Genomic DNA, 27874 nt, shown 5'->3' on the forward strand with positions numbered 1-27874 from the left:
CACTATTGTGTTTGATTAACTATTGTGGTGGAAAAGAAGTGGCAATTAGACTACTGTGTTTGATGAACTGTTGTATAACCATCCTGACTAAAGTGTTGCTTGTTGAAGTAACCATCCTGATTACAGTGTTGCTTATGAAGAAGTAGTATGATGTGATTGACCTGCAGATAAAAGAAAATGTACCCTGACATTTGACTTGAGATACAAGGAGAAGGTGGTGTGCCAAGCAGAAGGTGGAGGAAGGAAACTTTTAATTTTTTTTTGGAGTGTGAAAAACCTGTTGGAACTCAAACACTCACTTTGCTAAGTGAATGACCTATTGAATGAAAATAACTTTTCTGAAATTAAACTTTGGTTTAAAACATCCTGAATTAATCCAGGGGAAGGGGATCCAACCCCGATCACAAGGGTTCCCGTTTATAACTTTTGTGTTTGTATATATATGTTTTAATGAAAGTTGAACAGCCCAATAATTCTTGTATAATTTTGTTGTATGTATTAGTGTGAGGGACAGATACTTTTGGGGTCTTGTTCGATTTCCTTTAGCCTTAGTTTGTTGCTAGGCTAGGGAAAGATCGGCGTTTGTCTCACCCTATAATATTAAACAAAATGGCTGATTGTGACAAACCTATACTCGGGTGTCCGTCTAGCATTTCTAGTTCCTCAAGGGTTCAATAATGCATATCCAGAAAATCCCTTTATTGTTCCTAATTGGGATATTCATTTAGTGCTCATTTTCTTGAAGTACTCAACTTTTTCCCACCTCCTTATGGCTTAGGGTACAGTTTGGGGGGGATGAACTTCAAAGAGGAGAAATCCATAATAGGAACGTATTCATTAGAAAAACGAATAAGTTACCTTCCGGTCATTTTCGTTCTGATGAATATGGAGATTTCTCCTGCAGATTCCTCATTGGCTTTCCTACCTGCCCCACTTACACAATGACATTGATTGGAGTGACTAATCGATAATTCCTTGTGGTTTCCATATGAAATTATGAAACTGAGGAAATGGTGTTGGCTGCTCTATTATGGAGATGAGGAAATGGTGTTGGCTGCTTTGAGTGAATGTCCTAATGTCAATCCAGTGCATGTCAGTGCCTATGGCCCATAACCGAGTCGGCCCAGGGCCACCTGGCACCTCCTACTTGCTGAGAGAAAAAGGTTTCCGGAGCTGATTGCATCTGGATGAATTTCCAAGATGAGGAATCTGTGGTATGTATATCCATATTGGTCAGAATGAACATTACCTGCAGTCGAGTAATTTGTTCATTTATACCAATGTTACTTTCCCACTGTTGTTAAAGAGGAGAGATAATCCAATAACCACACTCTAAAGGGATAATTAAATCAAATCAGTTCTTTGCATTATTGCACTAATATTTGTCTCCTTGTAAGATGGTTTGAAAATCCTGTCAAAGTTACTTTCCAAGTCCCCTTTATATATCTCCTACTAATATACACATTATTAAGGGTGATTTGTCAACTCAGAAGGAGTATGGTGGCATGGGTCTGGATGTGCATGTATGTTCCATGAATCTCAGGGACCCCCTCAACACCTTATACATGACACGATGAACCTATTATTGTGTGTTGCACCTCTTTACAAGTGCTGCAAATGAGCTGTAAACTGCCACTTGAATTTCAAATATGTGTCCCCTGAGGGATCTCTTAATACATATTTGTTTTTATTGTGTGTTTTTATCATTTTAGGGAGCAGCAACTGCGTTAATCAAAGCCATGAATGACGTGGGCTGCCTGAAGCCCAAGTTCCCTTTCTTAAGTGTAAAACGATCTGCTCTGCTGTACCTGGCATTTCATCTAAAAGGTATGTTTGATTCTGTTTCCAGATTTGTACTATGGGGGCTCCAACTACAAACCTTGGCACAAGTTCCCATGGTCAGTGAATTGTACCCACTGGGCCTGCTGCTACCTTGATTGTGAGTTGATATCCTGATGCTCTTGGGTGGTAATAACGCCAGGATCTGTTTGGTCGCCAATTTGCCTGCAACAACAGTCAAAACCATAGATAACTCCCCCTCTATGATCTCTACTTGAAATAACTGAAATAGCATATGTTAGTGGACATATCTTTATGTGCCACATTCACATGGTGACTTGGTTGTTTAGTTAAGTAGAAATGTATTTGATTGTGAATTATTTCTTTTTTTGTGCATGTGTATGACTGCAGCTTTGTTTAGATTGCATACTAGATAATTAAATATATTTTAGGCTTCTGGACTCACCCTGTGTACCATTTAGGAGGATGAAATGCTAAAAGCAGCCATAACAAAACAAAGTACAGGGTGCATGGATACTGGGAGTGGAAACTGAGGCAGTAACAACCTGTTCATTGTCAAACCTTTATACTTTTACCTAACATAACACATTAACACGTTTTTCCTTATTATCAAACAACCTCAGTCATATTTGGAGTAAATCATAAAAGAAACTCCGACTGCCCCATGCAGTAGAAGATATACATTTCCATGATAGTCGCCCAAAACGCAGACATCCTCCAATCCTTCATCCAGGGATTTCACCCCTAGGATAAAGGCAAAGGCTGAAGCTGTGGTTATGGAAAGTTACAGTTACAATACTCCCTTCAATTATGTATAATTTGAACAGTTTGTTTAGAATCCACAAAGTAAGAAATTCCTTGATGCCAATGAGTTCTCATGACTGAGGAATCAACAGCCAATTTGAGCCTTGTAAAGTTCAGTATAAAAGAGTTTATTTTAAAACACAAAGTTTTCATGAGGAATTCAATATGTAATTATTATAATAATTATAATTGTTTTTTTATAATGCGCTTAGTACAAAGGGGTTTCTAAGCGCAGACCCAGGATTAGAATCTGCGCTGCTCTGCGTCATCTTGCTTACAAGAATTATAAACTATTGCGACCACACATTGCGAGTCTGGGAACCAGCCCAGCATGAGAATTTGAGAATAAGAGGGTCTGGTACCCTGAAAGTAAAAGAGACGGATCAGATGAAAACCACGTATCTTCTTGGACAAACTTCACTGTACTTTTATATTCTCACATGGGTGCGAGTCCCAATATACCAATATTACAGAACTGCGATCCTGGGACTCGCATCAATAAGAGAATATAAAAGTACAGTGAAGTTTGTTCAAGAAGATAAGGGGCCTGGGACCCAAGGAGTTAAAGAAAAGAAAGCAGAAGGAATCCAGGGGAAAGGAGCTAACACCTAATCCTTGCAGTTATACATTGTGGAACCTTTCTTTTGTCGTTTTGATCACCAGAGACATTGGGAACATTTTCTGTTGGCACAAACTGTCCTTTCCACATTACTTTGGAAGTGAACACCCTTACACATTTGGTTTAAGTTATTAGTGTTAATGTCAGAAGTAGGTTTTTGGGACACGACAGTGACGGACTCTGTTTGACATCCTAAAATGTTCACTTGTTTTCTTTGAGGCAGGGAAACCCCTCTTAGCTTTAGGGACAGAGGGGCTGTTTTCCCAACCCTTTTACTGGTTAATAAAAGTTCATAACCAAAACAATGCCACTTTTGTGTCCGAGCCTTAGATCTGCACCTTTACAGTTTGCTCTCTCATCACCTTGGTCATTCATTTTTTTTCGAGGATGCCACCTCCACACTTCAGGCATGGACCCTGGGCTTGTCATTCACATCTTGACTGTGTGAAACCATGTCAGACCCCCTTACGGCTAGAAAGATCACAGCACAGGTACCACACGGCCTTTGGCAGACTCTGCCGTAGTTCCTGTAAGCACTGGACCATTGTGTATCTGGTTAGGCGGGTGCCACTTAACTTGTACCTCTCATTAGTCTCCTTCCCTCGCTGTTAATGTCCCCATACATCAGCTGCTGAGGTTCGGTCCATACAAACCTCCCCTCCTATCTTTTCACCTTATCCTCCTTCCTTATTATTATTATTATTATAATTATTGTTAATACTAATAATAATAATTAGATATTTATTGAGTGCTGACCTAGCTTCGGGAAGCAATAGAGCACTTTACAAATCCTAGGGGGAAGGACACAGTCAGGGAAGCAGAGATACAAGGGAGCTGGGAGGGAACAACAGGGCATGCAATTTGGCAGCAAGGCATCTGTAAGCAACCCAGGGATGAAACTGGGGGGAGTAGATCACCCAGTCTCGTGTTGGTGGGGAGTGGAGAGTGTGTGGACCTAGATGTTGAGGAGGAGCCATTCCTTGAAGAGAAGGGTCTTGGGCTCCTTCCTGAAATGTAAAAGTGAGTAGCAGAGTCTGGTGTTGACGGGGAGGAGATCCATAGTCTGGGGGTGTCTACAGAGATGGCCTGTCTTGTGGTCTTTCTTTCCTGCACTGGCAGAGTTCAAGTCTGCACATGTCCTTACTTCGGGTGGATCTTAGGCCTCTGGAGATGCTGATATTCACAGTTGGGTAGGTAGGGGACTTCGGGGTGACAGCCTTGTAGATCATGTAGGAGTATTTGAAGATAATATAGCATGGAATGGGAACCATTTCAGTTTGATGAGGGTTGGGGTGAAGTGGTTACATTTATGGAGTCGTTTGATGTGTCCTGCAAGCTGCAGCACGGGCATTCGCCGAAAGGCCTTCCATAAGAACACTGCCACCATCCAAGTGGGAGAAGTCAAAGGCTTGGGCAGCAGATTTGAAGTTGTTTTCTGGGATGAAGTGCTTGAATTTACGCATTTGAAAACTTGGGTACCAAGCTATCTATGTCTTCCTTGCTATGTGCTGTTTGAAGGAGAGATTCCTGTCGATGTCTAAACCAAGATCATCGGGCACGCAACTGCACTAAATGCACTAAACCCAGAATACTCAGCCTTCATCATTGATGGCACAGAAATCCCGGTGTCTCCTGCGGTCAAAACACTTGGTGTCTACTTGGATGCATCAAAATCACTCTCCAGACAAGTTCACGCTATAGCCTCCTCAGCAGCCTACTCGACCAAACTCCTTAACACCTCAAGACCTTTCTTATCGACTAACAGTTGACTGACGATCGCCCGTGCTGTGGTGGTTGCAAGGCTTGATTATTGCAATGCACTATTCGCCGGCACCCCGGCTCATAACCTAAAAAAGCTTCAGACCATTCAAAAAAATGCCCTTCAGTCTGCCCTCAACCATCCCATATCATAACTCATATCTGTGGCCCGCAAGGCAGTACACTGGCTCCCCATTAGAGAGAGAATCCTCCTCAAGACACTAACCATCACTCACAGATGCATCTCCAAATTGGCACTGCCTTACCTTGCCCAATGAATCTCCACACATCACTCGACCAGTCCCATTAGGACACCATACACACACAAATTAGTTAAACCAAAATTCAAATGGACAAAAGCAGGCGGATCAAGCAGTTATAGCAGCAAAACAATGGAATTCCCTCCCACTCACCTTAAGATCAGAAGACTCTTTCTGGGGCTTCTGCAAAAGCCTCAAAACTTGGCTGTTCTAGTAACTTGCCCAATCCTACTCCCTGAAATATGCACCTCTATTGTACCCAGCTATGATCTACCATTCAATCTGTAACTGCAACCACGCACTACTTCTGTACCTTGACATGATCTCCTAGGCCTTCTCTAACTGCAACTACTTATGACTTCTTATTGTGCCCAAGGGCCTCATGTAACTGGTTCACCCTAAGCGCCCTGATGCCTGAGGCTTGTGTGCGCTATACAAATGAAAAAATCTAAAAATAAATAAGAGACCTGGTGCAGGTAGCAAGCTGGGGTGTGAAGCCCTCGAGGTTAGTAGCTGAGAGCCAGGTCTGGATGTCGGGATTTTCGGTGGTGTTGGTCAGCAGTAGAAATTCGGTCATGGAGGGGTGGAGCGTCAGGTAAGCACTGGAAATCCATAACTGGATCAATGTGCTGCAGGCCTTCAACCGGCGACTCTATTTGATCTATTAATGTCCTTCCTACCTTTCAGTGGGTTCTTCACTGGAGTTGGTGCGTCAAATTCCACTCCTGTTCTATTTTTTTCCTTCTTTCACTGCCACTCATTTCTTGTAACCTACATCTCCTCAGCTGTTACTTGTTTTGCCACTCTTCTTGCTTCTCTCCGTTGCTCACTTCACTCCTCTCCCATTCGTCTCCTTCTGAGATGTTTCCTGTCTTGCACCGTCCTTCATTCCTTCTCCTTTCTCTTTCTCCTTTTTGCCACTGTTTTTTCCAACTTCTTCTTTTGTGTTCCTATTCTTCCATCGTTTGCCACTGTGCCTTTTCTTTGCTCCTTCCTCCATCTAACTCTTTGTTGTTCACCCTTTCCCACTCTTTCCTTTTGTTTCCCTCTATCCTCTGCTTTTCCTTTCAGTCTTTTTTCTCCTTCTTCTTCCTCCCCTTTTTCCAGATCATTCAAATGTCTGCCTTCTTTGCATATTTCTCCCGCTCCAGGCCTTGATACTCCCCTTTCAACACCCTGTACCAGGGCTTGAAAATGCTGTAACACGGTCTGCTGGGTGGTCCATCTGTGGCCCTTGGAATTTGGAATAGTTTTGCAGCTGCCTCTGGTTGGTCCCCCTAGAGGAGCATTGCAGATTCTTTGTCATCTTCATTTCCAAGTCATTGCTGTATTGGTTGGTGCTGGTCTACCTCCCAGCCGTTGTCAACATAGTGATCCATATCCCCCCAGGCTTGCGTTTGCGCCTCTCTTGAGCTTGTGGCCCGGCACAAGGAAGTAGATGGTCGATCCTTGGTTCTTTCCTATCAGGATTGGGCCCTCAACACAGCAAGAGGTTACCTGCGATGCTGCATTTTATATGGTTGGTAGAAATCCAGCTATGGCACCCTGGGCTGACCTTCGAGACAGGCGCTTGGATAGTGGTACGTCCAGAATGCATTGGGAGAGAGAGTAGCCAACTAAAACTCCCAGAGAGCCAGCGCCTCCTGCACGTACCACAGACTATTTTGCTTCTGGGCTGCCTAAGACCCTGCACTCCTCGACTTAAATCCTCTCATGTGCTGGAGTGCTTGCCATTTGTTTTAATCCCCTCTGTGTTCTTGTGTTTTCCTGTATGTTTTCTGTCCCCGTTGGCCCTGAAAAAACCTCCCTGCTTCACTCAGTTTCCTCCTCCATTGACAAAATATTAATAATTCTTGCATTGCAAATTAAGAGACGCACGGCTTGTCCGTAGAAATAAGTATGGTGGTCTAGGAGTAGCAAAGTAATAATAAATCTAATTAAAATAAAACCAAAATACCTGCGAGGGAAAAACGGCTCTAGATAAGGGAAAGAGAAAAGAAAGGCAGGGACCTGTTCTACCTGACGGCATACTGATGCATTAAGAAAGGGGACGATAGTCATTTTACCACAATTCTGGGTACCAGTGATGTGGTGCTCTGGGCTCTAGAATCCCTAAAAAAGTATAAAGTTTAACAAGCAATGTTCCAGTAATGCCACATTTCGGTAAGGTCCACAGTCCCAAAGTTTCATAAAATGGCCCAAAAAGAAACCAGTTTCCATTTCCACAGATAACAATAACCAGAGCCCAAGTCCAAGAAACAAATACAGGTGTTTCCTGTAATAGATGAGGACGGAGTTGGAGCCAGTAAGTGCTGTACTGTTTGGCAAGTATTTGCAGAATGTTATTGTTCACTTTTTTGTTCTATTGGAAAGTTGTATCCTATAATGAGACTCTAAAGTGAAGAAAGAAAACAGGGGGGCAGGTAGGCATAGCTCCATATCACTTTAGATCTCTTTCAAACATCAGGGTACTTGTGTAATTATTAAGGTTTCTTTAGTGAATAACTGTTTTGAATACTGATGTGTTGCTTACCCTGTATAGAGTTCTCCTAAGTACGCATTGATTCACTGTCCAGAACGTTTGTGAGCGCTGCTTCTAACTGCGCCTTCAAAGTGTGCGATAATAAAGGGAAGGAAACTAGTGTTGCAAGTCACCAGAAGTGCATTACCCTAAGTCATGTCGGTTCTGGGCTTCAGTTAATCAGATCACCACATTTGAGTTGCGTGCATGTGTTACCAGTGCTGCTTGCACAGATTAACTCTCAATTTCCAATAGAATTTTATTCATTGGCTTGTTTCAAATATTTTAGTATTTTTCTAAACATAAATGTAGACCCGCTAGTGGACCGTACGGAAGTCTTTAATACAGTATTTTTTTTTTTTTTTTTTTTTTTTTATTCATAGTTGTTTTGGTCTAGATCGCAATCTAGACCTTTCAACTTTCCAAAATAGTATATAAAACCAATTAAAAGAAGATAATCCTATTTACAATTATAAAGCAGGTGTCGACATTTGACAAACATTCTAGATATCAACAGACAAATAGTGACAGAACAGAATAAATTGTATGCAATTGTAAAAGAGGTGTCCACAGTCGACATGTATTCTGTATGTCAAAAAGAAGGTGATAACGTGACAAAATTAATTAGATCTTTTGTAAATAAGATGGACTGATGCAGTATTTCATTATTACAATTTGCGACTGGACTCATTCCTAGTTCTGTTTCATAACCGTGAGTACATCGAAATTTTCAGCTGTTGTAAGTAGTTGACTATGGCATATCTCACTGATTTCCTGTTGGTATGGAATAATAAGATCCATAGCCTCTCTGAGGTTAAGATTTCTTGATCCGCAAAAAGTGGTTCAAAGTGGGCGCTACGCAAGAACGATAGGCTAGAACATTCTGTACATAAGTGCATAAGAGTTTCTGGTTGTTGATTACAGAACCGGCAGAGTGGTTGAATACCATCATTTCTCCGTTGATTTATGATCGACTATTATTTTTCAGTCAATACATTTACTTTTAATACAAATACATTTAAAATTGCAAGACATGATAAAAAATGAAAATTCACACTATATCATTAAGACCAAATGTGCATCCATTATATATTACACGTCCATTTAAGATGCTGATATTTTCATCTTTCTCTATAAATGCTAAAAGTGCAATAAGTGCCAGTAAATAAAGTAATAATACACTGTCCTGATCGCTTGTAAGTATTGTTACTGACCTTACTGGAAAAGCGTGTGTTGATGAAGGGAAGTATATATATGTAGTGAGTCATCAGTGGTTCCCGGAAATAAAACATGTTATATCTGTTGTGAGACAGGCATGGTATCAAGAGATGACACAGACAGTAAAGTAGATTATCAAAAACCTTTATTTCAGTGGTCAAGATGGGAAAATACGCAACTTGCCTTAACTCTAAGGTGAGAATGTTCCCTAACGGAACTCTTCTATGGCTCCCTTCCCCAAGTTCAAGGCGCTCGGGTAGTGTTCAAGAATAATGTTAGTGTAACAATGGAGCTCCTCTGCAGCTCCCTTCCCCAAGTTCAAAGCACTCAGATTTAGAAAGTTCCACAAAGTCACAAGATTCTCTTGGCAATTCAGATTGGCTCGACAAAAGTTCACAATACCTTTTCTTGTCAGGATATTCTTCTGAAATGGGTCCCTCGTGCTTCCCTCGCCCTGAGCTGGACCCTCTGGATTGGTTTACACTCCACAAAATATTTAACTGGCTCACTGTTGCCTCTTGTACATTATCACAGTTCATTAACATAACATATGCATAGTACTGAATACATTACAAATGTACTTTTGCAATTAATTATTTGTTTTATATAAATCATGTAAACATTGCCACCAACAATAGTCATCATTTCATGTTTTGTATGTTTAAATAACAATGTTCACATGTATACGTAGCTAGAGATTATTTTATTTCAGTGTTGGTACTTTGCTGTATACCATCTCTGATTAATCGCTATGTAGTTCAAGATATCATCCAATTTAAGTATTGGACAGATTTGAATTAATTGTTTTAAATATTTTGAAACTTTCATCTGAATATTGCTTGATAAACCTCACTTTGTCAGAGTTGTTTCTTTGTTTTTCTATGTTAGGGTTTATCACATTTAGTAAGAGTTCAGCATTGCTTTTCCTTATTGCTCTGTTGATGCCTGCTTCCCTGTAGCCTCTGTATAAATCTGATGCAGACTATTTCTTTTTTCCAAATCGTAGCCTGTATTAGTTGGTGCAGTTACGTTTGGCTTGAATAGATTTACCTTGAGGATATTGCATATTTAACTGTGTGTTTGACAGCTGCTTGCATGAAGGATTGTGTTCCCCTGTTGGTTTTCTGTATGTTTTGGTAGTGTTTATTTTCCTGTTTATTTCTACCGTCATTTCTAGATACTTAGATTTATTGATATTTGTATTTTGTATTTGAATTTTATAACATTTTATATAGCACTTTAATCCAATGCGCTTCACATAAAACAACTTGAATACAATAGAAGCAGTCGGTACAACTCATGAGTCAAATCATAGAGAACAGTAAGTAGAACAATTTGCCGAGATCATAACATATGGACCTGGGTAGGGGAAGAAAGGGTAGAGAATTGTCAGGAGGTAGGATGAAGTATGTGGGATTTTAAGGAAGAGTGGAAGGAAGAGAATGAAGAGGTAGCGCGGATAGGGAGAGGTAAGGAGTTCCAATGGAGAGGGGCAAGGAGTTGGAAAGATCGGAAACGGGAAGGAGCACAAGGAGGGGAAGGGACAATGAGAAGGAAGTGGTCAGCAGATTGGAGAGGGCGAGAGGGAGAGTAGAAAGAAGGGAGGGAGGAGAGGTAAGGAGGGGCAAGATCATGAAGACATTTAAAGAAAAGACAGAGGAAATTAAATTTGAGTTGGGAATGAAAGGCGAGCCAACCAAGAGAGGAAAGCGAAGAGGAGATGGAGTCATGAGGAGAAAGGGAGCAAAGAGTGCGGATTGCAGAATGGTAGAGGGATTTGACAGGAGCTAGATGAGAGGCATGGAGTCCAAAGAGGAGAGCTGAGCAGTAAAAGAGACGAGAAAAGATGAGGGAAGAAATTAAAAGTTTGGTGGCATGGAAGGTGAGGGAAGAACGGATTTTGCAGACATTGTAGAGGTGGAAGCGACAAGCACGTGAGGTTAGGGAGATATGGTGGGTAAAGGAGAGGTTAGAATCGAAGTGGAGGCCTAAGTTGTGGGCAGAGGCAGAGAAGGGGAGTAGAGCAGGAGGAAAGAGGATGTGAGGAGGAGAAGGGGGGTGGGAGGGAGTGTGTTACCTGGAAAGAATAAGACCTCAGTTTTGTCCGCATTTAGGGTGAGAAAGGAAGAGAGTTTGAGGTGGATTTCAGGAGTGAAGAGAAGGAGAGGAAAAGCTGGGTGTCATCAGCGTAGAAACGATATGAGCTACCAAATGATGAGACGATAGGGGCTAGAAAGGAGGTATAAAGTGAGAAGAGGAAAGGGTCGAGCACAGAGCCTTGGCGGACACCAAAGTCAAGGGAGTGAGTAGGGGAGGAGCGACCGCCCCATGAGACAGCAAAGGAGCAGTTGGAAAGGTAGGAGGAAAACCAGTTGAGGACAGAGTCTTTGAGGCCAAAGGAAGAGAGAGTGTTCAGAAGTAAGGGGTGGTCGACGGTATCAAAGGCAGCAGAAAGGTCAAGGAGAATGACTATGGAAGAGTGTTGGGAGAAGCGAGCAGTGAGGATGGAATTGAGAACTGAGATGAGAGTGGTTTCAGTGTAATGTTTGGGGCGAAATCTGGATTGAGTAGGGGGGAGGAGAGAGAGGTTGGAGACGAATGCAGATAGTTGGGAGTAGACTAGACATTCCAGGAGCTTTGAGATGAATGGTAAAAGAGAGATGGGACGAAGGTTGGAAGTCAGAAGGGGGTTAGTAGGTTTTTTCAGGATAGGGATGATAGTATGTTTGAAGACTGAAGGAAAGGTAGCAGTGGTAAGACAGATGTTGAAGAAAGAGGTGAGATAGGGGATGAGGAGGGGGTAGATTTTGGGAAATAGGGGGGGGGGGAGTGGATCAGAGTGAGCCACAGGGGAGAAATTAGATATGCAGATGGAAGGGGACAAGGGAGATGGGGGAGGGGGAGAGTAAGAGGGGGAGTGAAGAATGTTTTGTCGTAAGGAAAGTATCTTAGAGGAGAAGAAGTCAGCAAAGTCAGAAGGTGAGAGAGGAGACGTGGAAGAGTGGTCCGGAGTGTGAGGGGAAAGAAGATGAGTTAGAGTTTGGAAGATACGTCGGGGTGAGAGGATTGAGAGTGGAGAAGGTTAGAGAAGTAGGATCGTTTGGCTGAGGAAAAGCAGGAGTGGTAGGAGAAATAGGAGGCTTGGTTAGCTGAAGAGCGGTGATTAAGCCAACGTCGTTCCAGGCAACGGAGAAAGCGGCGCATAGACAGAAGGTGAGGGGAAAGCCAGGGTTGGGCGGGTTTGCGTGAGGGGCGAAAGGTGAAGAGAGGGTGACGTTGATCAAGACTGGAAGAGAGGGAGGTGGATAGAGTGGATAAGGCTTCATTAGCAGAGAGAGAAGAAAAGTGAGGGAGAGAAGGGAGAGAGGAGATACAGGAATCATAGAAGTGAGAGGGGTTAAAGTTGCTGAGGTCCGTCGAGAAAAAAAGGTGGAGAAAGAGGGGGGAGGGGGAGGTGAGGCATGGGGAATGAGGGAAAGTGAGAGTAAAACACAGTCGTAGAGATAGTTGGGGAGGGTAGAGACAGGAGAGGGTGAGAGGGAAGAGACAAAGATGAGATCAAGAGTGGAGCCAGAAGAGTGAGTAGGTGAAGTAGGGAGGGGGGCGAGAAGAGAGAAAAGAGGGGAGGTTTGGTGGGAGGAGGGAAGATGAAGGTTAAAGTCGCCTAGTACAGTTACGGGTGAGGGCGTGGGAGAGATGAGGGAGAAGAGGTGGTCAAGGTCATCATCAAAGGAGGTGAGGGGGCAGGTGGGCGGTAGATAATTAGAAAGGATATAGCGTGGGGGGAGGTGAAAGATTTGTATAGGTATTCAAACGAGGGGAAGACGGGAAGAGAAGTAGGACAGGGGGAAGATAGGCATTTAGGTTGAAAGAGAAGACCGATGCCGCCGCCACGGCCAGAGGGACGGGGGACATGAGTAAAGGAGGAGGAGGAGGAAGTGAGAGAAGCAGGTACTGTCAAGTTGAAGGGAGGAATCCAGGTTTCGGTGATACAAAGGAATTGAAGATTTAGCTGTAGAAACAAGTCCAGTACAGCGGTAGTTTTGTTGCAAAGGGATCTGGCATTCTAAAGGGCGATGTTGAAGATACTGGAAGGTTCAATCAAGGGGGGGTGGTAGATGAGGTTGGGATGGTGAGTTAGGGTCGTTGGGGGTTGGGACGAACGGGGACGAGTGGGGGAGGGGAAGTTGAGTGTGGAAATGTTCATGATGAAAAGGCAAAGGAATTTGAGAAAGGGCAGGGAGGTAACGTGAGGGAAGGGAAGAGAGAGGGGAGGATAAGAAAGAGGGGGGAGTGGTAGGTGGGTTCTCGCATACCTGGGGGAGCAGTAGGAGCTGGTGGAGGCGTAAGAAAAGTAGGAGAGGAATAGAATAACTAGAGAGCAGCTCCACAGGGTGGTGGGAGGTGCAGTCTTAAGAGATTCGGGGCACAGTGCAGAGGGGGAGGAAATCAGATTAGGACAATGGCAGGCCCTAGTATGATTGGATGAAGAACAAGAGGGGCTCAGCTTCAGTTGGTGGTGGGCTCAAAGTGGCAGGGTGCAGGATAAGGGTGCACAGCACTTCACACTGAAGGACCAGGAGCACAATACACAGCAGATACTAGTACAGCACGTGGCAATAAGATCGAGAGTAATGCAGAACAGGAGAGGGGATCAACTTCAGCTGGTGGAGGGGCTCAATGTGGCTGGGTGCAGGATAGGGGTGCACAGCAGTTAACACTGAAGGGCCAGGAGCTCAGTACACAGGCTGAGGAGCCGTGGAAGAGAGGGTCTGCAGAGGATGTGCAATACAGACGCATCAGTAGACTGAGATAGCTAAGAGAGGATGCGTGATAATGCACTCCAAGAGCAGGGGGAAACAATGAACAGGGGAGAGCGGAGAGAAGGCACAATGAGGTGGAGGTTAGCTAGGTGCAGTCCTAGGAAGCACATAGGCGATCGCTGCGATGTGAGGAACTGTGTAGGCACAGTGAGGCACTGGAATACGAAGATCTGGGCAGACACAGAGAGGCAGAGGCTAGCTGGGTGCAGTCTGTGGTGGACATAGGTGATCGGCACTTAGGCAGTCCGTGGTAGCACTTAGGCAATCGCTGGGATGTGAGGACCTGTGCAGGCACAGTGAGGCGGAGGCTTGCTGAGTGCAATCCGTGGTGGAACTCAGGCATTCACTGGGTTGAGATGACCTGTGAAGGTCAGGTGGTGAGTTGCAGGTGAACAGGCACAGTGCTACGAAGGCTTACTGGTTGCAGTCCATTGTGGTACTTAGGCAAACGCTGGGGTGCAGGGACCCGTGCAGGCCAGGTGAACAGGGGAGAGCGGAGAGAAGGCACAGTGAGGCGGAGGCTTGCTGGATGCAGTCCGGGGTGGATTTTAGGCAATCGCTGGGTTGTGAGGACCTGTTAATGCTAGGAGGTGAGTTGTAGTAAAGGTGGGTCGTAAGTGTTGGAGGCGGGGGTTAGGAGGGTGCCCACCGTGGTGACCCTAGGTGAACACCGCCCTGTCAGAGACTGTGGGGGCCAGATGGTGAGCCTCTGAGGAAGTGGAGCGCAGGTGCTGTCCGCTAAGGTAGGTTTCGGGAGCAGGTGTGCCTGGAGGCTCAGGTTGATTCACAGAGGATACCAGTTAACAAAATGGAGTGCTGAGCAGGCTCAGGGAGGCGGGGCCAGCTGGAAGTAGACCGTAGCATGCAGTTCGATGCAGTGCGTTCGGGACCCGTGCAGTCAAGGAATTAAGACTTTGAGGATGTATAGCACGTATACACTCACTGAGCTGGATTACAGGAGCAGGGGGGGGCCGGCAGTCCAGGCCAGTATGAAGTAGGCAACCCGCCTTCTCCGATAGATCTAGAGCTGGCGTGGAGCTCACCACAGACAGATCTTGCACGGGTATAGGATCAGGAGGCGGGGGCTTGCAGGGTGCCACCACCGTGGCACGTAGCTGAAGGCCGTGCAGACAGTTCCTGTGCGGGACAGACAATGGGCCTCTGGGTATGTGGGGCGCGTGTGTAGACCGCTATGAGAGAAGTTAGTGGCAGAGGGGAGCCAGGCAGCACAGGCCAGTAAGCCGCAGAACCAGCAGTAAAAAATGGAGCACAGTGAAGGCTCTGAGAGGCAGGGCTTTAATGGGAGTAGAATGCTGCAGTAATCGGTGAACGCTGTGCAGCGAAGTCTGGAGCAGTGCTCTAAATAAGCCCCTGGAGATATGGAGTACGGATGTGCTCACAGCGCTGGAAGACAGGATCAGGGGGCTTGGCTGCTCAGACAGTGCGATGCAGGCGATCGGCAAACAGCTGCAGATCTTGAGGTGGCTTGGAGCGCAATCACAGAGCGTTGGAACGTAGGCGTAGGCAAGCTCACCACATTAAAGCAAGTGAAGGTGGGAGGACCTGAAGGCGCATATGCGGCTGAGATCCACGGGCTGCGTTCAGGTTGAGCCAGTTAGCGGTTCTTGAAGGAACTTGGCCTGGGGGTGCCTTGGATGCCAGTGAGCAGGATCGTAAACTGGGGGCTCAGGAAAATTGTAATAAGTTCTGATCTCAATCAGTTTGAATCAGCCTGAATGGGGAGACGCCGGATCAGGCTTCCGTGCTTCAGCGACCCCTGGTGAGTATGTTATTTCCCAATATAATGATAATGATAATGATGTGTTATTTATACGGCACCTTAATCCAAAGCGGTAAGTTGTTAGATATGGTTGGTAAATATGTAAGTTATTTCCCATTGCTGCTCATATTTGGATGGTATGCAAGTTGTGATAAACACTCAGTCTCCCTGCCAGATGACTAGAATGCAATGCCATCTATGTTCCCTGACCAGCTAACTACTTGGTTGGTTATTGGGTAGCCTGTTGTGTTCACTGCATGTTGTATTTCAAAATGACCCATAAATAGGTTTGCCAGGGCTGGTGCATATTTGATCTCCATTGCAACTCATTTGATTTGACTATAGTAAAGCCGATTGAACAAAAAAGATGTTTTTCTTAGTAAAATAAAAAATCTCCAATATCATATATATTTTTTTTACCTTTACAAATGTACATTTAAATCACATTAAAAGAAACCAAAATAAAATATCAGAAATTAAACAGAAAATTAAAATATGTCTCTTACTATATGCATTGTTAACAGAGGTCTAATATAAAAGTACAAAAGAAAAACCAAGAAAATGAAACCATCTTATACCACGCTGTCAATAATTCATTAGACTCCTACCATTTCAAACAATTTATTACATATACCAGCTATTAATCATAATAGATGGAACAAGCAATAGCAAAATTTAGAGCATCCAAAAGCCAATGAAGTCCGTAGTAAGAGTTCCACTTTTAAACTCTATATAATCTTAATTGCCTTAAGAAAACCCGAGAGGGCTAATCCTTCCCGTACACTTTGTATATTAAGACAACGTTTCCACAGTGTATCCATGGAGCAAGACAGATGGTAGTCATTCAGAATTCTTAAGTAAGCATTCCGTAGATATTTCATTGATTCACATTCCAGAACAAGATGTTTCACAGACTCTGGCATGAATTGACAATACCTACATCCGTTTTCCTCTAGAGATATTTGTTTCCTTCTTAAAAGGGTATCCTTTGTTGGCAAGATATTCCATCTTCACCTCAATAGTAACCCCCGATAATACCAGTTTGGAAATTGGAGCAAGATTTTAGAGAGGGATCCTCGGCACTTATGTTCATGAGCCAAATGAATCATTGGTGTATATGAGTGGAAAGATTCTGTTGTTACGATCCAGTCCTGTTCAAGCATCAGTTTGCTAATTGGCATCGGATTACAAACCAGCATTTCCAAATTGGAGCCTAGTTTTTGAAGAATAGTGTCACATATATTCTTAAGTTCCAATAGATACACCGTACAGCTTATATTGCTTCCCATAAGCTCATATAGGGTTTTAGGGATAGGGGCCATAAATGTTGCATATAATGTTAATAGCCTCCACTGTACTCAGGCCCAAAGTGAGACATATCCTAATTCGTACCTAATAGCAGCTAAGGGCACAGCATTAGGTATACCGAGGATCCGTCTCCAAATATTTCCCTCAATTTTCTTTAGATTTTCCTCACTCGTAAAAGGGAAAAATTCTAAACCGTATGTTAACTTAGGCACAATCTTTCCCTCCAAGAACATCAATGCGGGTTTTAACGAGAACCTGCCAAATATCCGATCTATCTTCATGATCTGGGATTCCAAAAGCTTATCCTTATCTGAAAGGATCTCCCTATGGGTTTTGCTTCCCCTATGTGATGCAAAATGAAATCGCAGATACGCAGCACTGGTAGATTTACTCACTAAAGTTCCTTCGATATGCCATGATGGGTGTAAATTCTTTCGTGGTGCTTTCGAGAATGACAGAATATCATATTATGTTGAAGATACCTGGCATATCTGATTTTAAGAAAGTATTCTACCAATTGTAATCACAGTTTGTGTCCTATAGAGGTGTAGAGTGCCATAACATCAAATGTTGAAAGGTAGTCATCTTTTTTCCAGAAGACTCTTTCCAATTTCTTAAAAATGTGTATAAATGCTGTATCTTTGATGCAGGATTCTATTTTTTTTGATCCACAGGATTAATAAAGTGATTAGTACATTCTGACGTATTCTCTGGGACTAGCATTGCCACTTACTATTACTCTTCCTAATGGGACCTCCTCATATTATTTGTGTATTTTGGGGAGAAAATATATTGTGTGCACCTTAGGATGCCGTACTTTCCAGAAGTATTTCTCCTCTTGTGTTAATATGCTGATTGAGTGCCATTTTGTTTTTAAACATATTTTTATTGAGAAAGTAGGTCAGCAGCAAGACACAACATAAACATATCAAAACATAGCTTAATTATTTTACAGCCTTCAATTTAAGGGAGGAGGGGAAGAGGAAGACATCACAGTTTTCAGACATGAGAGCAATCAGTACAAGAGTAGTAGGCATTGCAAATCAAGGCGAGGACCCGGGTGTTGCATCAGAGTCTGAGTCCAGGCCGCACAGGTAAAAGCATAGCAATGACCAAATATCTTTGGGGCGACATGGTGACGGAACCGCCAATACAAATAATTCCTCATCGTCATTTACCATACAAAGGTCTTTTAAGAAAGTGGCTCTGGTTGGGGCGGTGGAGGACTTCCAACATTTAAGAATACAGCGTTTGGCAATAATGCAAGAAATGTTAAGTAATCGCCTCGTGGTTTCCTTTACTTTGCCTATATCGCCCAACAAGTATTTCTGGGGGGAGAGAGTCGCCGGGATGGCCGTGATATCTTCAAGGAGCCTCGCGACTTCCTTCCAGAACTCCACAATTAACGGACATGACCAGTACATATGATAAGGCCCCGCATTGGGGGCGTCACATTTGGGGCAGGCACCTGTGCAATTTTCCACAAATTTAGCTAATCTTGCAGGGGAATAGTGTAATTGGTTTAAAACTTTGAACTGAATCAGCCAGAGCCCAGCATTCATGGACACTGTTCGAGTAAGCTGACAGTACCGGGCCCAGCGGACCTCATCTATCTGAGTGCCCACGTCTCGCTCCCAGATTTCTCTCATCGAGTTGCGCGATGGGGAATGGGTCTGCACCAATGAATATAGCATGGAGACCCCCTTGCCGTGACCGTCCATGGACACTATTGACCTAATGCATGCATGGGACTGGGGTTCCTGCGGAAATGTCGGCCTCTTCGCCGAGAAAGCAGCCCTCATCCTGTAATATTGAAGGCATTTAAGCTGGCCCCTCCCCACCGCTTCAGTAAAGCATGTGAGGTCACAGAACTCACCATCTGGGAACATGTCACGTAGTGTGAAAAGCTTGTTAGGGTCCCAGGATTGCTGGAGGGCTCGATCAAATGTGGGGGAAATGCTGGAGAAATCCCACAGGGGGACTTCTGGGTCGTAGGGGGATTCCAGTCCCAGCCTCTTGTAAATTCTATCCCAAGCATGAGTGGTCGTGTATACCGGATCGAACGGGCATATGTCCCCATAGCTTGGGTTAAGAAGGACTGAGCGTATGTTGTTTTGGCGAACAGAGTGCTTTTCAATCAATATGTGGGGGGCAGTGTCCTCTGGGTCGAACCAATGCTTTGCAAATTGCGCTTGCGCGCATAAATAATAAAGCTCGAAGTCTGGTGCCGCGATGCCTCCCTGCACGAAAGGCTCAACAATCTTATCCCAACCCATCCTGGCAGTTTTCCCATTCCAGATAAACGAGGAGGCGAGTGATTTAAGTTTCGAGAAGAAGGGTTTACCAGGCCAAAGTGGGATGTTATTGAAATAATATAGGAGCGTGGGGAGGACCACCATTTTAAGTATCGCAACTCTGCCATACAGGGATAGTGGAAGGCTAGCCCACATCTGAAATTTGGTCGAAAGGGTTGACAACAGTTCCCCATGATTCTGCGTATATAGCAGGGTTTTATCTCTGGCGACCATTATCCCTAGGTAACGTACCTTGGTGGGGGCAGGTCTAAATCCCTCTATTTCAGCTAGGTCTCCCGTGCCGTCAGTAAGGGGAAATATTTCTGACTTCGATACATTAATTCTATAACCCGAGTGTTCTGAGAATTCATGGATGTCGGACATGATGTGTTGCACATTTTCTTTGGGGTCACGGACATATAGTAAAGTGTCGTCAGCGTAAAGTGACATTATCTGAGGGGGGCGGTCATCCTAAGACCTCTGTGTGAGTGGTTCTGGCGTATGAATTCCGCCATTGGTTCAATGGTCAGAGCGAAAAGCATGGGTGAGAAGGGGCATCCCTGCCTGGTCCCCCTGTGTAGGTGGAATGACGGGGAGAGAGTAGTGTTAGTCAGGACCTTAGCCGTCGGTTGTGTATATAATAATCGGACACAGTTGCTATAGTACTGGCCGAGACCAAACCGCTCCAGCACCAGAAAGAGTTATCCCCAGGAAACGGAGTCAAAAGCCTTCTCGGCGTCTAATGCGACCACGGCCGCCTTGGCATCTGGGTCTATCTGTGCCATAACATTGAATAGGCGTCGCAGGTTGAGAGCCGTGGATCGGGCTGGTATAAAGCCGGCCTGCTCAGGATGGACCAGGATCGGCATGTATGGCAGGAGTCTGGTGGCCAGCACTTTTGCGAAGATTTTTGCGTCAGTGTTGATTAAAGACAGGGGTCGATTGGACGCCATGTCTTGTGGCGGTCTACGGGGTTTCAAAAGGACAGTGATGATTGCTTCTCGCATCGATTCCGGGAGAACCCGCAGGCTCATTGCCTCTTCCCACACTTTCAGCAGTATCGGGGCCAATTCACTAGAGAATTCTTTGTATATTTCCGCAGGAAGGCCGTCCGAGCCAGGGGAACGGCCGCTCGATAGAGCTTTTATGGCCTCTGCAATCTCCTCTGATGTGATTGGCCTGTCTAGTATATTACGGGTTTCGGCCGTTAACGTGGGAAGGTCGAGATTATCTAGATATTGAAACGTGTCCTCTTTGTTTTTTTATCGTGTTTGGAATAGAGGGAGGAGTAGAACTCAGTAAAAGCAGAGTTAATGTCTCGGTCTCTGTTTACCGTCTCTCCAGTCGGTGTCTGTATGCTCGGGATCGGGTTATGGTGCCTATCAGTTCTAAGCATGTTGGCCAGGAATCTCCCAGCCTTATTGCTTTCCCCGTATCGTCGGGCTTTGGCTGGTGCAGCCATATAAAGAACTTCTCTATGGGCCAACTTGTGAAATTCTTTTAGTGTGGTATGTATTTGCCCCAGGGTTCCCTTATCCTCTGTGATGCTGTACTCAGTCTGTAACAGGTCAATTTTTGTCTCGTCCACCCCCAATTCCTCACGTACCGACTTCAACATACCAGTCGACTTGCCCAGGATGGCTCCCCGGACCCAGGCCTTGAATGCATCCCATAGTGTGGCATAAGTGGCAACCGAACCCTCGTTTAGTTCTAGGAACTCCGCTATCTCTACATGCAACGATTCACATATGTTGGGGTCTCTTAGGATTGTAGGGGGCATCCTCCATCTTCTTGCCGGGGGGGAGACATCACTAAAGTTAATGTCAAGCGATACCGGCGAGTGATCCGAAAGGGTACGGGGATGTATATCACATTGGGAGATCGCCCCAGATAGGGACTGACTAACGATCCAATAGTCAATGCGCGAATGAGAATCGTGCACTGACGAGTAAAAGGTGTATTTCTTCTCGCTTGGGTGTAATGCACGCCATGCGTCTACCATACCCATCTGTTCCATTAATTGTGTTACTACCAGTGCGGCCTTGGAGGGGGTTCTGGGGACAGTCGATGAGCGATCCAGGGATTGGTCCAATATCATGTTGAAATGGCCACCCCAGAGTATTTGTGTCTCCCCAGATGATGATAGCATATCCAGTATTGTGCAATAAAACTGTGGGTCATCTAAATTGGGACCATAGGTATTAATCAGAAGCACTTGGTGCCCCGCCAATTCCCCCCACACCAGTACGTATCTACCCTGTGGGTCTATTCTGCTGGATTGATATTTAAAACACAATTTGGGGTGTATGAGAGTCAACACTCCTCTGGATTGTGCTGAGTATTCTGTATAGTACCTGTGTGACCCCCACCTCGGTAAAAGTTTAGTATTGACCTGCCCAAGCGCGTGCGTCTCCTGCATAAAAAGAATGTGAGGGTTGTGGCGTGTGATGTATGCTGTGATCTTCCTTGTCTTAATCGGGTTATTTAACCCCCGGATATTCCAGGAAAGGAGCTTAACATTCAAGCCCTTATTGACCTGTGTCATGGTCGTACCTGAGACTAGGCATACGTCCATACTCCCGCCCCTGTCGCAGGGAGAATGGGTATCCCGCTGCAAAACCGCTCTCTATTTTAACCGCTATAACAACCCGAAACATGGGTTCCCCCAACAACCCCGGCATTTCGCACGGCAACACCGTATCCCTATTCCACTCCCAACCCCCTCCCGCATCATCAACCCCAACTGGATGATGTACCCCTAAAACCATAACCTAGGAACACTCCTGGGGGTGTGAGCTGCACTCGTACGACGGCCGACCCAGGAAGTCTGCACGGCTCCATTCCAACAAACATTTACATTCAGGGCCACCCTGCGGCCTGCAATTTAAAACATTATAGCAGTGTGGCATAAAAAAAAACATATCATCCCGCGGGGTTGTCGGGCTCCACCGCGCCCCCGGGCGGCAGATTCTGGTTCCCGGCCCGATCCCGGGTCGGTAGAGGGATGGAGGCTTCAACGTAGAGCAATGCTTCGGTTGGATTTTCAAAAAAATGAGCCCTGCCTCCATGCTGAATCCTCATTTTCGCTGGGTAGACAAGGGAGTACGGGACCTGGCGGAGTCTCAGTTGTCTCTTGACGGGCTCATAGGATCTCCTAAGTGATTGCACATTGGTGGAAAAGTCCGGGTATATGTGGATTCTGTTGTTTTCATGAAATAGGGTGCCCTTATCCCTGGATATCCGCAGGATAGCGTCCCTGTCCCTATAATTGAGAAGGCGGGCAATTATTGTACGAGGTGAAGCTCCAGGCCTGGGCGGAGACGCCGATGTACGATGTGCTCGCTCTACAAGGAAATGGTCCGAAAAAGAGTCGGGACCCAGGAGTTCCTTCAGAAGGGCCTCTACCTGGCGTTCAATAGACCCTTTGGCAAAGGTTTCAGCCATCCCAACCAGGCGGCATTGTTCCTCCTGGAACGGGATTCCAAATCCTCGCATTTGTCAAGGGTTTTCCGGAGGTCCCCTTTCAACTGGGCAATATCGCGGCCATGTTGTTGTATCGAGTCTTCATTGATAGCGATCCTGCCTTCGGCCTCAGTAATCCGTGTGCTTTCCTTGTCCACCCTCGCCTTCAAGGAGCTGATTGTTGCCCCTATGTCATCCAATTTGGTGTTCACCGCCAGGAAGCCGTTCTGAACCATAGCCATAAATCGGTCCACCCTCTCCTCCATTGGCAACTCGGGTTGACTGTCCACTTGCTGCACCGGGGGCGTCGCGGACCCGCTGGGCTGGGAATCGGCAAAGGAGTCCATTGGGCCTGTTTTCTTGGGGTGTGCTCCCTTCTGCTCGTATCGGCCCATGTGTAGATTCAAGTAGACCGCTTCCTCCAACGCCTCCAGCCCCGTCCGCCCCAGTGTATGGTACGGACTCTATGCAGGATTGGTAGTGAGCTTAGACCTTATCGTGCAGGAGAGGTGTGTAAAGGTTATCGCCCAGGGTGGGCTGTAGCTGGATAGAATGTCCCCTCCTCGGCAGATCCTGTTCGCGGTGTCCACCCTCCTCATGCGTTGCCCCACTTGTTCTTACTTGTTTTAGCGTCCGTCCACACGTGGAGGAGCACTCCACCAGCAGGAGATATCAGGGGAGCCAAGGGCAGCTCCGCAGGCACGGGAGTCGGATCAACAGTGGCCCGCGTAGCACCACGCGGCCGTTGGCGGGGGACCACCGCGTTCGCCGTGCCCAGCAGGTGGCGGCGATATATACCGACGTTGCACCCTCACATTAGCCGGCAGCGATGGTCCGATCACCTCCAGGAGTTTGGTCGAAGTGCGGCCTCTCCGACTCGATCCGGCCCCTTCCCCCGCAGCTCCAGGGGAAGATCGCCTGGAACTCGCGGCCAATGTCCCAGCCTCTGTCCGCAGGATCTTCAGGACGGTGTATCTTCAACGCGGTCCGGCGTAGCGGCCCACATTTTTCCCAGTATGTGCCCACAGTCTTACGCCACAGATCGACGCGCTTCGTTTGTTCCGCGGGCGGCCCTGAGAGAGGATGCGTATCTTGAAGGATTTATAGAAGCCGGAGCTCTGGAACGAGGCGGTCATCTTAGATGTGCGCAACAGCGCCCCCCTGATTGAGTGCCATTTGTCAATTGAGGTGAACATGTTGGTCTTGATTTCTTCCAGCACTTCTGATCCTATTTAGAAATAACATGCCACAATAGATATGATTATTAGCTATTTTTAGTTTATCAGATTTATCAATTCAATTCAAAATAGCTTTCTTTCAACAGTATATCATTAAAGCATTCAAAAACATAATTAATCGCTAAAGAATTACAAATTGAAACGTACTGAAAGATTATCAATTCAAACATAAAAGTTAAAAACAAAAATATATCAGTATAACACTGTTTGAATGGATTTCTCTACTCTGCTCTGGTGAACAGATGTTTAGGAGGCCTCCCTTGTTAGTGAAACAGGTAACACTTCTGGGAAGATAGCCAGACCAACTGAACAGATGTTTAGGAGGCCTCCCTTGTTAGTGAAACAAGTAACACTTCTGGGAAGATAGCCAGACCAATTCATGGTAGCTTGGAGAGCAGTCAAGGCGAAGTCACAAGAGGAGTGGAGGTGATCTGAGGTCTTTGATGAGTGCACACACAGCAAGACACCAAGAATACCCTAGACAGTAGTATTAGGCCCACGAATAAACACAAGTAAAGAATGAAATGCACAGTAATGTCACCACTCAAACAAAACAACACACTTTGTAAAATATATACAGTCACTGTGGTCAGTTCGGTAAAAGTCAGAATCCCGCCAAAACCTGCAGGGAAAAGGGCAGGCAAACTTTATAACATTGACAAACTTCAGAGATGGATAACCCTAAGTCCCGCCCTACGATGAATGGAGCCTTGTGCTCAATGTCAGATGTGCGTGTAAAAGTGCTCAGTCGTGCGTAAAGTCACAAAGTACAATATCTAAGGTGCTGGCAAAGTTAGAGACAGGTTTCTGAAGGGTAAAAACAGGTTCCAAGAGTCTGGGGCAGATCTGCTGCGATGAACAAAACTATTCCAAACTTTCAGAGGACTTCAGGAAGTAGAGGTTACGCAAGTCAAAGGGAGGACACCAAGGATTCTCTGTGCGTGAAATACAATGGATGAACAAGGGGCCACCGGTAAGTGGTTTCAGTACTCGCCACCCTTAGCTCGGTTTGGGTCCAAGATTGACAGGTCTGGAAAGGGTCGCCAGAGGTACGATTTCCCGCCCTTGATTCAGTTTCAAATTGCACAGGCGCTGCATGTGCGGATGATTGTCCGGTTCACACCAGGACCTGTAGCTCTCGTCTTGGTTGCAGGACACAGAAAACACTGATGCATCTGGTCTCTGGGCACTTGAAGAAATGCATAAAAGATGCCTTCAGCGACCATCACTGTCACTCTATAGGACAATGCTCCTGCACAGGTGCCCAGGTTCGATCTGGATAGTCCACTGGATGGCCCTGGGGCACTTCCGAACAGGCTCTTTAACACTCCGAGGGGTTGAAGCACCTTTGCAGGTCTTTGGAGATAGGGCGCAAAGCAATAAGCGGGCTCAGGGTGCCAACCTTCTTCTGCGCTGTCCCATATAGTCTTTGAGTCTGCTCGGCTCTTCTGTATACCTGGCTCCGTGTACCGGTCGATTCGGACCTGTTGCTGATCTGCGGTCTTTATTCAGGACCCCTTCTCATATCCACAAGTAGTGCTCACACCCAGCCAGCCAATGAGGAGACCTACCCCACTCATGCACACCCGCAGTGGTCCAATCAGGGACCACTGCAGCTCTCATGCCCTCGTGCACACCATACATCCTGGCACCAGTAGTGTGGATTTAGACCAGACAGTCCCAACCCATTTGCTGGGTAACCACATGTGACCTGCAGTAGCCTGCGAAAGACGGAGCTTTTGCGGGCAACTGCATGCCCAAATAAGGAATTCCTAGGTCACAAAGACCAGGGGGGAAGTCCAACGGACAAAATGGCCAAAGGAGCAGACAAAAGACCTCGTGGCATGGCCATGACTGACACTAGCCACAGTCATGAGCCAAACACGCTAAGCGCGGTATGGCTCGTTAAAAAGTTATAAAAGTATATGAAAAAGCTTCTGCTGCCACCAGACTACTACTAAACACGTTGTCCAGTCACCAAAAATGCCCTAGTGGATAACTAGGGCCCGAAAACTCAAGGACCCCATTGTGCGGTACAGTAATGTACATTGCACAATGATAAAATGTAACCAAAAGAGGCAGATAAGTCAGGAGACTAAGAGAAACAACATTTCTCAGTACTGACAGCCTGAAGGATGTGTCCGTTTCCACATAACGATGAGCAAAAGCCCAGTGGAGTGCAGCTGAAGGCTGTGCGCCATTGAAAAAAGTCAGGTCAGGATGCTGAAACAAAAGCAAAAAGTTGGGGGGGGGGGGGTTCACAAGTATAGAGGTAGATTAGCAGTATATGAGATATGTTCCCGAACAAACACCATGAATAAGAATGAATTACATAAAATATCATCTATCATAGCATGGTCAATAAAAAGTGAATTGTTGTTACACAAGCTTTCATTAAAATAGTTGCCGTAATATTTAAAGCAATTAACTTATTTTGAGAAAAGTAATTGCATCTCTCATTGATCGAATTCCATATCTATTCAATAATGGTTTCAATCACACTGTTCTAGGGTGCCAGTAGAAAGGGCATAACAACATGACATGACTTTCATTTTCATCCCTTTGAGAACATCAAAGGAATTTTGGTGCTGTATCCTTTCCCCAACGATTACTGACTTTTAGAAAGTCGTAGAATACCTAAGAGCGATTTAGTAAACAAGAATTTCTGAAGCTTTTTTAAGCACCAAACACTTAGAAGAAGGACTCTCAGTGCAGCACATAGACATTTGATCCCTTAGAACCAACTAATTAAATACCAGTATTATTTGTGTCTCTTTTCTATTTTTGCATAGGTCCTCCCAGAGGAACAGAAAGTCATTTGATGTAAATATGTTCTGAACATGTTTAATCCATAGCTTGCTCCTGGTATCCTGGGTCGCAAGGGCATCTCTAATTATATATTCATCATAAATATTTTTATTCGGATAAAATCCATCAAACAATGCACATAAATTCATATAATACAAATACAACAGTTTAGTATAAAAGAGCATAATATGATGTGCGCAAGATAATAAATAGAACCAAGTCTTAAAACCCACTGAAGAAGAAAACCAAAAATATTTACAATATAAACATATAAAAAGTCCATCAATTGTCTGTAGGAGCACATAGAAAATTGGCCATGTAGCATTTTCTCACTTTAGCCGCCCTCCTGAGGTATGACAAAAATGCCCATGTAGTATATATTTTAAATTCCAAGGTGTTCCATAGCCTTAACCATTAGAAGAGGGATTTCAATTAGATTAAATAGCCAGTCCGCGTGATACCATGTTCAACCGGAGCAAGTCGTTTTTTTAAAAAAACGTTTCCTAAATAATTTGTTTGTTTTCCACCTCCTACAGCAGTACATTGTTCAGTTTGTAAAACAAGAATGAAAAAGATGGTCTTGGAACTTGAGAAGCACGGCACACCATTATTTTGGTCTAGGTGCTGTTGGTAACAAGACCCAGTTTGTTACACTTTCAGCAAATGCCTTCAATTGATGTTGCAGGCCACTTGGCGCTGTTAGAAAGTAATGCTGTGTCATCCACAAATAGGAGTATTCCCCATATGAGACCACCCAGCTTGGTTGCATCCACATCCAAGCTGGGATGTGGATGCATACGAGATTGTTAATGATGTTGCGAGATCGTTAATGTATAATAAAAACAAGAAGGGTGCTTAAGACCCATCCCTGCCTTGGCTCCTTGTTTATCGACATTGGTTGAGTGCATTTACCTGACATTTATCATTTATGTGAATCAAAGTTATTATACAAGCAGCGGATTACATGTAGTAAACTGATTGGGATCTTTAGACGTAGTATCATTCGCCAGAGCTTAGTGTGGGACCATTTCAAAGGCCATTTGCAGATCAATAAGTGCCTGAAATATAGGCCGTTTCCTCAAATTAGTGAATTATTTGCAAAATCAGGAAAAGGCTAAATGAGTGGTTGATAGTTGACTTCCCTTTCCTGTAGCCTGCGTGTGTATGTGATAACCGATCAT

At 45.1% G+C, this 27874-nt stretch overlaps 1 protein-coding gene across 3 annotated transcripts in view; it reads left to right on the forward strand.

Annotated features, from left to right (window-relative positions):
• The window catches only part of AK9 (adenylate kinase 9), a 1784103-nt gene that overhangs the window by 1738193 nt on the left and 18036 nt on the right, over window positions 1–27874 (forward strand). For all 3 annotated transcript variants that reach the window (XM_069606660.1, XM_069606662.1, XM_069606661.1), the window contains one exon: window positions 1713–1827. In XM_069606660.1, the coding sequence (XP_069462761.1) occupies window positions 1713–1827 (115 nt within the window). The remainder of the gene's footprint in view (window positions 1–1712; window positions 1828–27874) is intronic.

Source organism: Ambystoma mexicanum, chromosome 4p, assembly GCF_040938575.1.
Source record: "Ambystoma mexicanum isolate Mex_15411 chromosome 4p, UKY_AmexF1_1, whole genome shotgun sequence".
In the NCBI taxonomy this organism is placed as follows: domain Eukaryota; kingdom Metazoa; phylum Chordata; class Amphibia; order Caudata; family Ambystomatidae; genus Ambystoma; species Ambystoma mexicanum.